Source organism: Corapipo altera, unplaced genomic scaffold, assembly GCF_003945725.1.
Source record: "Corapipo altera isolate COAL_440 unplaced genomic scaffold, ASM394572v1 298, whole genome shotgun sequence".
NCBI classification, from domain to species: Eukaryota; Metazoa; Chordata; class Aves; order Passeriformes; family Pipridae; genus Corapipo; species Corapipo altera.
The window spans coordinates 15,554-23,943 of NW_020885126.1; the positions used below are offsets into that span (position 1 = coordinate 15,554).

Genomic DNA, 8,390 nt, shown 5'->3' on the forward strand with positions numbered 1-8,390 from the left:
ATTTAAATAAATCTATTTTGTGGCTGTTTGTCTTGCTGTTAAACCCTAAGTGGGATCTGTCGGGAAAATGGGAGTAATTGAGGAGTTTTGGAAAGAACTGGGCAGGAATTTGGAGGGAATTTGGGAGGAATTGAATAATTGGAAGGGAATTGGGAAGGAATGGGGAAGAATTTGGAAGGGAATTGAATTCATCAGGAATTTATCTGGAATTTGAAAAAAATCGGAATTTGAGAATATTGGGGGAACTTGGAAGGAATGGGGAAGAATTTGGAGGGAAGCTGGAAGGAATTTGGAAGGAATTGACAAATTTTAAAGGAATTTGGAAGGAATGTGCAACAATTTGGAAGGGGCTGGGAAAGATTTGGAGGGAATTGGGAAGAATTTCATAGAATCACACAGAATTTGGAGGGAATTGGGGAACACTGGGAAAACAGGGAGAGGAAGACCAGGGAAAACTGGGAGAGGTTTCCTGTCCTGGAGAAGATCAGGGAAAATGGACACTGGGAGAGGTTTCACCTCAGTTTAGGAGGTACAGCAAGACCAATCATTCCCTGGAAGAACCTGCCCAGGGACACACTGGAGTCCCCCTCGCTGGAGGATGAACCTGGATGTGGTTCAGGATAATCCCACCCGGGGTCCCTTCTCCAGGGAAGGCTGGACCTGGTGGCACCTGGATCTTTCCGAGGTCACCCCGGGTTGTGCTGCGGGGCTGTGACTGAGACCCTCCCTCCCTGGGGAGTTCCCAGTGCCACCCCCGGGGTGTTTGTCCCCGTGTGATTTATGAGGATGTTCTCCAAGGCCTCCAGCGATCCCGGCTCCGAACCTGCCGCGTGGCACTGGGGGGGTTGGACTGAGGGTCATCCCCGGGACACGGATCCGTGGTGTCCTCCTGGAGCTTCCTGCTGGGCCTGGGACAGAGCGGCCGCTCCCAAGGAGGTGTTTGGTCAAACCCCCCTTGTTTGCCCAGGGGACAGGCCATAAATCAGCCCTGAGCTGGAAAACCCCGGCCGGGGGCAGGGATGTGTCCTCAGAGAGCCAGGGAATTGTGGAGGGTGGAAAAACCCTCTGAGACAGAGCCCAACCTTCCCCCAGCACTGCCAAGGCCACCTCTGACCATGTCCCCAAGTGCCACATCCACAGGGCTTTGAAACCCCTCCAGGGATGGGAACTCCACATCCCTGTGCCAGGGTGGGACAGCCCTTTCCAGGAGGAATTGTCCCAATATCCAGAATAAATCTCCCCTGGCACAGCCTGAGGCCGTTCCCTGTCCTCCTGTCCCTTGTTCCCTGGGAGCAGAGCCCGACCCCCTCTGGCTCCCCCTCCTGTCACCCAGATGGGGCCCAGGGTGGGGGGACACAGCAGTGACCCCTCAGGGTTTAGGGACCTGGAGGTTGAGCTTGTCACGAATCCAGATCTGACTGCACTGGAAAATCCCCTGGAAACACACCTTGATCCTGGCAAAGAACTCCTTGACCTTGGATCTCTGGATCCGGCCGAACTGGGAGGACAAACAGCAGTGTCAGTTTGGGGGGATGAGGAGGGGGGTCTGGGGGAGCCGGGACCTCATCCCGGCCCCTTCTTACCTTGCTGGGAGCCTTCCCGCAGGAGAGCTCCACCGTGGGCTGCTGCTCCTCCAGGAACACGGAGCCCTGGCACCAGGTCAGTGCCTGTGGGGACACCGAGGGGACACGGGACAGCCTGAGCCCCCCGGGCCCCAGTTCCCCCCCGCTGATCCCTCCTTTCCAGGGATGGAGTGTGGTTTCCTCCAGGGTGAAGCTCTGCAGGTCTGGAAGAGGGGCCACATCCCAAAAGCTTTCATCCCGTGCTCTGGGCCATCCATGGCCATGTTGTGTCTCACTGTCACTGTCACCCTGTCCTTGTCCCCCTCCACGGCAGGGGGACCCCAAACCCTGTGGCCTCTTCCCCGCTGACCCACAGATGACCCCACACACCCGTCCCCACTGACCTGTGGGGGCTGGACTGGGCTCCTGGCCAGACTCATCCCACTGGGAATGTCCCAGTGTCGCATCCCATGGGAACGCCCCCGGCAGGTCCCATAAAAGCCCTTCCAGCCCGGTGGGAAGCAGGAGCAGGATGGGGCTGTGCCGGGTGCTTACGCCGCTGCTGCTGCTGCTGGGGCTGGTGGGAGCTTCCACACTGGGGCCCAATGGATCCACGGTGGTGTGGGACAGATCCATCCCAACGTCCTCGCCAGGATCCGGGACCGTGAGCTACGGGGCCGTGGTGGCGGCGGCCGTGGAGCTGCTCAACTCCAGGGCTGTCAGTCCCTACGTGCTGCGGCTGCGGGAGGCCCAGCCCCGGCCTGGATGGGTGGGTGCTCTGCTCCCCCATTCCAGGCACAGCTCCAGGCTCAGGGGATGGATCCAGCTCAGTGCTGGATCCGACCCCTCTTGGGGTGAATCCGCCTCGTTTGGGGTCTGACTCCCATGGGGCTGAGCCAAGTCAGGGCTGAGCTGGACCTATTCCAGGCTGGATGTGGCCCCTCCTGGGGCTGGATCTGGCCCGGTGGGGGCTGGACACTGCGGGTGGGGGGTCCCTGATGGGTCTTGTCCCCTCTCCCAGCCCTCGGACCTGCGGAGCCGCCAGGAGCTGAGCTTCACCCTGGAGGAAACCACGTGCCGGAGCCCGGGAGTGGCCCCCATGGGCTGCAGGAGCCGCTGGCTCGGGGTGAGGAACTGGGGATCCTGCAGGGAACTGGGATCAGCGGGGGGGAACTGGGGCCCGGGGGGCTCAGGCTGTCCCGTGTCCCCTCGGTGTCCCCGCAGGCGCTGACCTGGTGCCAGGGCTCCGTGTTCCTGGAGGAGCAGCAGCCCACGGTGGAGCTCTCCTGTGGGAAGGCTCCCAGCAAGGTAAGAAGGGGCTGGGATGGGGGTCCCGGCTCCCCCAGACCCCCCTCCTCATCCCCCCAAACTCTGATGCTGCTATTTGTCCTCCCAGTTCGGCCGGATCCAGGGATCCAAGGTCAAGGATTTCTTTGCCAGGATCAAAGAGCGTTTCCAGAGGATCTTCCAGTGCAATCGGATCTGGATCCGTGACAAGCTCAACCTCCAGGTCCCCAAACCCTGAGGGGTCACCGCTGTGTCCCCCCACCCTGTGCCCCCATCCGGGTGCTCTTCTGCCAATAAATGTCCCTGCATCGATCCCGGTGTCACCCTGAGGGTCCCTGTGCCGCCCCCTCCCCCTGCACCCCAGTGGGGTCCCCAGAGGGCTCCTGGGACCCCCAAATTCCCCCCATGCCCAGACAAGGGGCTCCGAGGGCTGGGGACACCCTGGGGGTTGGAGGGTCATGAGTGAGGGGTGTCACGAGTCGGGGGCACTCACCAGGGCAGGTTTGGGGTCCCCTCCCACCTCTTCCAGGCTGTGAAGAGGCAGAGACCCCCCTGGAAGCGCTGCCATCTGAGGGACCCCCCTGACACCCCCTCCCCAAATCAAGCTGCTTCCCGGCCCTGCTGTGCAATTTCCTGCCACACAGGGAGTCTGGGACATGAGGGGGGGGTGATGCTGATGGCAGAGGGTCTCAGTTTGGGGGGGAATGGGATCAGCCCCCCCCAAAACGGGCACAGCACTGTCCTGGCCCCACGGGCACCGCTGGCTCTGGGGCCTCCTCCTGGCACAGGACTTGTGCCCCCAGGATTGCCCCCCCCCCGATCCTGGGACACCTTGGGGGTCCCCTGGGAACCTGTCCCAACTGTAGGGTCCCCACAGGGGTCTATGGGGTACAGACCCACGGGGATGTTGGGGGGACAGGAGGGGACATCCCCAGCAGCTGCAGCCACAACCCTGCTCTGGCCACTTTTGGGGCTCAGGGACCCCTGTGCCCCACATTCCTTCACCCCCAATGTCCCCATCCCAAACTGGGTCCATCATGGCATCTGAACCCCCCCACAACCCTTCACTTGCAGCTCCCTGAGGGGTCACAGCCCCAGTGTCCCCCTGTGTCCCCCTGCATCCCCCTCACCTCCCTTTGCCATCACCACTGGTTTTGGGGGGGACAAGATGCCGTGGGGGTGATGATCCCATGGAGACAACGACGCCGTGGGAATGATGCAGGGTGGGATATGAATGTTCCCTTTTTTGGGGGCGTGCCCAGAGTGAGCCCATCCCTGACCCCACATTCCCTGGGGACCGAGCCCTCGGGACCCCTCAGGACGGTGTGGGGGAGCAGCCCCCTGTGCCACCCTTTCCCACGTGACAGAGGCAGGAGGATCCCGGTGCCCAGACGGCCTCTCCCGGCCCTTTATTGCTCAGCCCAAGCCCACGGAGCCCCTGATGCCGATGTTGAACTTGATCCGGGGTCGGAAGCGCCGGACCCTGCCCAGGAAGCGCCCGAAGCGGCCGCGCTGGATCAGATCCGGCTGCGGGGGGGACACAGAGGGGTCAGGGGGAGGGGGGTGTGGGACCCCTACTTGGGAACACACCCGGGACCCCACACCTGGGACCCCACACCTGGGATCCCACCCAGGACCCCATGCCCAGGATCCAACACTTGGGACCCCACACCCAGCACCCACCAGGTCACGGCACCCAGGACCCCACCCAGGACCCCACATCAAGGACCCCACATCAAGGACCCCACACCCAGGTCCTTGCACCCCACTCGTGCCCCCCCTCAGGGACTCCACAACCCCACACCTGAAATGCCACCAATGTCCCTGCACCCAGAAACTCACCCCTGGGACACCTGGGACCCCATATGCAGAATCCAACACTTGGGGTCCCCACTCAGGATCCCACACCCGGGATCCAACACTTGAGACCCACATCCCAGACTCTGCACTCAGGTCACTGCAGCCAGGACCCCACCCAGGACCCACATCAAGGACCCACATCCAGGATCCCACCCCAGATCCCACATCCAGGACCCCCTCCTGGGATCTAACCCCTGGAACACCCCACCCAGAACCTGCTGGTTCCCCAGGACCCCCACCCCACCCTTCACTACCATCATGGGGTCCCTTTTGGGGGGGTGTGGGGCAGGGGGACAGGCACCAGCACCCCCAGGGGTGCCCCCACCCACGGGTGCCCCCTGATCCCCCCACTCACGTCGGAGGAGACGTCGAAGCAGCGCAGGTCGAACTCGGGGGAGCTCTGCAGGAGCTGCACCGGCCCCGAGCACTCCTTGATGGCCTGGGGGGGACACGGGGACACCCGGAGTCACCGGGGGGGGGTGTTACTGGGCCCCCCCGTGTCCCCCCTTCCTCCCCCTGCCCCTCCTCACCCCGTTCTCCTTGAAGTCGCAGTCGTTGGGGTCGGGGCGGGCGCTGGCGGCACAGTCCGTCTCCATCATGGTGAAGTTGAGCCCCCGCAGCGAGCTCAGCTCCACGCCCTGGGGGGCACGAGTGGGGGGGGGACACGAGTGGGGGGGTCATGAGAGAGGGGGCCACGACTGGGAGGGGTCACGAGCGGAGGGAGGTCACGAGTGGGGCGGCAATGCCAGGGCAGGGGATCGGGGTCGGTGCTGGGCAGGGGGAGTGGGAGGTCACGAGTGGGGGAGTCTCGAGTGGGGGTTGTCAGTCACCAGGGTGGGCCTGGGGTTGGTGCTGTGCAGCCTGATTGGGGTGGCACGAGGGGGGGAGGGTGAACGGGGGAGGGGGGGAGGGGGGGGGGAGGGGGGGGTCGATAAGGGGGGGGTGTCACGAGTGGGGTGACACTCCCTGGGTGGGCTCAGGGGTTGGTGCTGAGCAGCTCAGGTAGGGTTCAGAGATCATCAATGGGGGGTCACGAGTGGGGTGTGGGGGGGTCACAAATGCGGGGTCACGAGTTGAGGTGTCAGTTTTTTGGGGGACTCACTGGGGTGGGCTCAGGGTCGGTGCCCAGTCAGGGGCCACGGGTGGGGCATCAGGGATGGGGAGAGGGTCGGGGAGGGGTGTGGGGGGTCTCGAGTGGGGGGCACTCACAGGAGTGGGTTTGAGGTTGGCACGGAGCAGCCCGAGTCAGGTACCTCGAGTGGAGGTGTCACAAATGGGGGGTCACGGGGTGGGGGGGACTCACCAGGACGGGCTTGGGATCAGCGCTGAGCAGCCCCAGTCAGGTAACAGGAGTGTGGGGGGATCACGAACAGGGGGGTCACGGGTGACGGGTGGGGGGATTCCCGACTGGGGGGCACTCACCGGGGCGGGCTCGGGGTCGGCGCTGAGCAGCCTGAAGGCGTTCTGCACCTCAGGCCGCTGGTTGTAGGAGTCCACGGCTTGAGCCAGCGCCTGGGTGTAGGCGAGGGGGGCCGGGGCGGGGAGGGCACGGGCCCCCCCCAGCACCACCAGCAGCACCAGCGCCCACGGGCTCGGCATCTCTGTCCCCCACGGCCACCCCGGCGCCACTTTTATCCCCCCCGGGAGGTCGGGGACCCGCCCCGGGGCTTGGTTCTCCCCCACCCCGCTCCGGAAACACCTGGCCCCAAACCCACAGGGCGGCCGTTGTTTTTGGGGACACGGGTGGGGGGGACACAGAGCCCCAGGTGTCCCAGTGGATGGGCCGTGACATCGCCCCCCTCGGGGACTCCCAGGGTGTCCCCATCCCTTGGAGCCCTTTGGCTGGCCATGGGGGGGGCGGGGGGCCCGGAGCCCTGTGGGAGGGGCGCAGGGGCCGCGGTGCCGGGTTGGTGCCCCCCGGGCTTGCACAACCCCAAACTTGCCCCATGGCTGTTTCCCAACGCCGGGGGTGCCCCCCCAAACCGTGTCAGCCCCACACACACAAACGTCTGACCCCGAAATCTCTTTATTCCAGCTCCGTTGGGGCCGGGGGGCGGCGGGATGACCCCCGGGGGGACGCGCTGGGGGGGCGAGGCCGCGGGGGGGGCCGCGAGGAGGAGGAGGAGGAGGATGATGAGGAGGAGTGACCTGGGTTGGTGCCGAAGGTTTTTGGGGTGCCAGGGGAGCGGGGTTGGGCGCTGCCACCGGGCTGCTGTGGGGAGAATTAAGGTGGGCTTCACTCCAGAGCCCAAAAACATGACCCCAAAGTGGGGGACACACGCGTGTTCCCCCCAGGATGGGGGTCCCGGAGCCCTCACCGGCTCCTCGCCACATTCCACCATCGACAGCGGCACGTCGGGCAGGAAGGTGAACACGGACACCTGGGCCGAGCACCGCTGCACCTGGGGACAAGGGACCCTCAGCACCTCGGGGACCCTCCTGTCCCCCCCCCCCGGGCTCGGGGACCCCCGTCCCAGCTCACCCTGCCCGGGCGGCCCCGGCAGCTGCGGGGGTCCGGGGCGGGTTTGGGGCAGGGCGGCTGCCGGGCCGTGAAGTTGATGCTGAAGTGGGTTCCCCAATCGAAGCTCTGTCGGGAGAAAAGATCCATCGGGATCCCCACGGGATCCCCACGGGATGGGGGGCTGGGGGCACCCACCCGCACCCCCCCCCCCCCCGCCCGATTCCTACCGTCCTGGTGACTCCCAGCAGCTTGAGCAGCCGCAGGTCCTGCCCGTGGGTCTCCAGCACGGAGCGGGCCAGGTCGCGGGGGGCCGGCATTCCCGGCGGGATCGCGGCGCCCGCCGCCAGCAGCACCGCTCCCAACAGCAGCGCCATGAGAGCGGGAGAGCTGGGAATTCTCTGCCGGCCCGGGATCGGCCCTCGGCTCGGGGCCCCCCGGCTCCGGCTCCAGGGTAAACACGGGCCCCCCGTTCCGCGGGAAGGGCTCGGGTTGCCGCTGTTGTCCTTGGCCCGGAGCCGGGAGGAGCTCGCCCGGACCTGGAGGGGATGCGGCGATGCCGGAGCTCGGCAGGGCCGATCCCCCTCCATGGCCCCTTCTTCCCTGGGCCTGCTCCCAGTTCTTGGCATGATGGAACAACTCCTGTCTTGCTCCTCCCGAACTGGGAGTGAGAGCATCCTCCCAGCTGCCAGGGAATAGAACCTGGAGCCCCCTTTCCTTTCCTGCTTTCTTTACGTTATTTTGGGGTTTTTTAAATCCCTCTCACCCTGCTCAGATTCATCCAAACACCCCATCCCCAGGTTCTCCTTGGATTCAAGAACCCTGGATTTACCAAGGACTGCACTGGGTGAATCCCGCTCTCCCAGTTTGCATTCCCTGGGTGACTGGGGCTCATTTCCCTAAAATTCAGTATCTTCCTGTCCCCTTTGGGGCCAGGAGCTCCCCTTTCTCTTTGCTTCATCCACAACTGAAAAGCAAATTAATCCCTGGGGAAGGAATCCCAGGGAGAGTGGCTGGGGAACACCAGAATCCCCCGGGATCACCGGGATCACCGTGCCTGGGAGCAGCACCCTGGAATCCTCCGGGACATGGACAGCCCGGAGCTGCTGCTCTTCCAAGGGTATTTGATCCGGTATTCCCATTCTTATGGACACAAATCCCGGGTGGGAGATGTGGGAGGGAGAAGGGATGATGGAACACCAGGAGAGCAGCTCATCAGAGCC

At 64.5% G+C, this 8,390-nt stretch overlaps 2 protein-coding genes across 2 annotated transcripts; both read right to left on the minus strand.

Annotated features, from left to right (window-relative positions):
• Positions 1-4,239: 4,239 nt before the first annotated feature.
• CAMP (cathelicidin antimicrobial peptide) lies at positions 4,240-6,329 on the minus strand. Its single transcript, XM_027670011.1, has 4 exons — positions 6,132-6,329; positions 5,240-5,347; positions 5,065-5,148; positions 4,240-4,376 (listed from the first exon to the last, which is right to left on the minus strand). The coding sequence occupies exons 1-4, from the start codon at positions 6,306-6,308 to the stop codon at positions 4,266-4,268; spliced, it is 480 nt and encodes a 159-aa protein (XP_027525812.1). The 5' UTR covers positions 6,309-6,329; the 3' UTR covers positions 4,240-4,265.
• Positions 6,330-6,731: 402 nt separating this feature from the next.
• On the minus strand, positions 6,732-7,873 carry LOC113960433 (potassium/sodium hyperpolarization-activated cyclic nucleotide-gated channel 4-like). The gene is made up of 4 exons (XM_027670003.1): positions 7,398-7,873; positions 7,192-7,296; positions 7,028-7,111; positions 6,732-6,921 (listed from the first exon to the last, which is right to left on the minus strand). Exons 1-4 carry the CDS (start codon positions 7,842-7,844, stop codon positions 6,736-6,738), a joined length of 822 nt encoding a protein of 273 aa, XP_027525804.1. The 5' UTR covers positions 7,845-7,873; the 3' UTR covers positions 6,732-6,735.
• Between the last annotated feature and the right edge of the window lie 517 nt (positions 7,874-8,390).

Coding starts and splice junctions, on each gene's coding strand:
- CAMP (XM_027670011.1), bottom strand. CDS start 6,308: ATGCCGAGCCCGTGGGCGCTGGTGCTGCTGGTGGTGCTGGGGGGGGCC. Junction 5,348..6,131: donor CCGACCCCGAGCCCGCCCCG/GTGAGTGCCCCC, acceptor CGTGCCCCCCAG/GGCGTGGAGCTGAGCTCGCT. Junction 4,377..5,064: donor GCTTCGACGTCTCCTCCGAC/GTGAGTGGGGGG, acceptor TCCCCCCCGCAG/CCGGATCTGATCCAGCGCGG.
- LOC113960433 (XM_027670003.1), bottom strand. CDS start 7,844: ATGCTCTCACTCCCAGTTCGGGAGGAGCAAGACAGGAGTTGTTCCATC. Junction 7,297..7,397: donor TGCTGGGAGTCACCAGGACG/GTAGGAATCGGG, acceptor TTCTCCCGACAG/AGCTTCGATTGGGGAACCCA. Junction 7,112..7,191: donor GCCGGGGCCGCCCGGGCAGG/GTGAGCTGGGAC, acceptor CCTTGTCCCCAG/GTGCAGCGGTGCTCGGCCCA.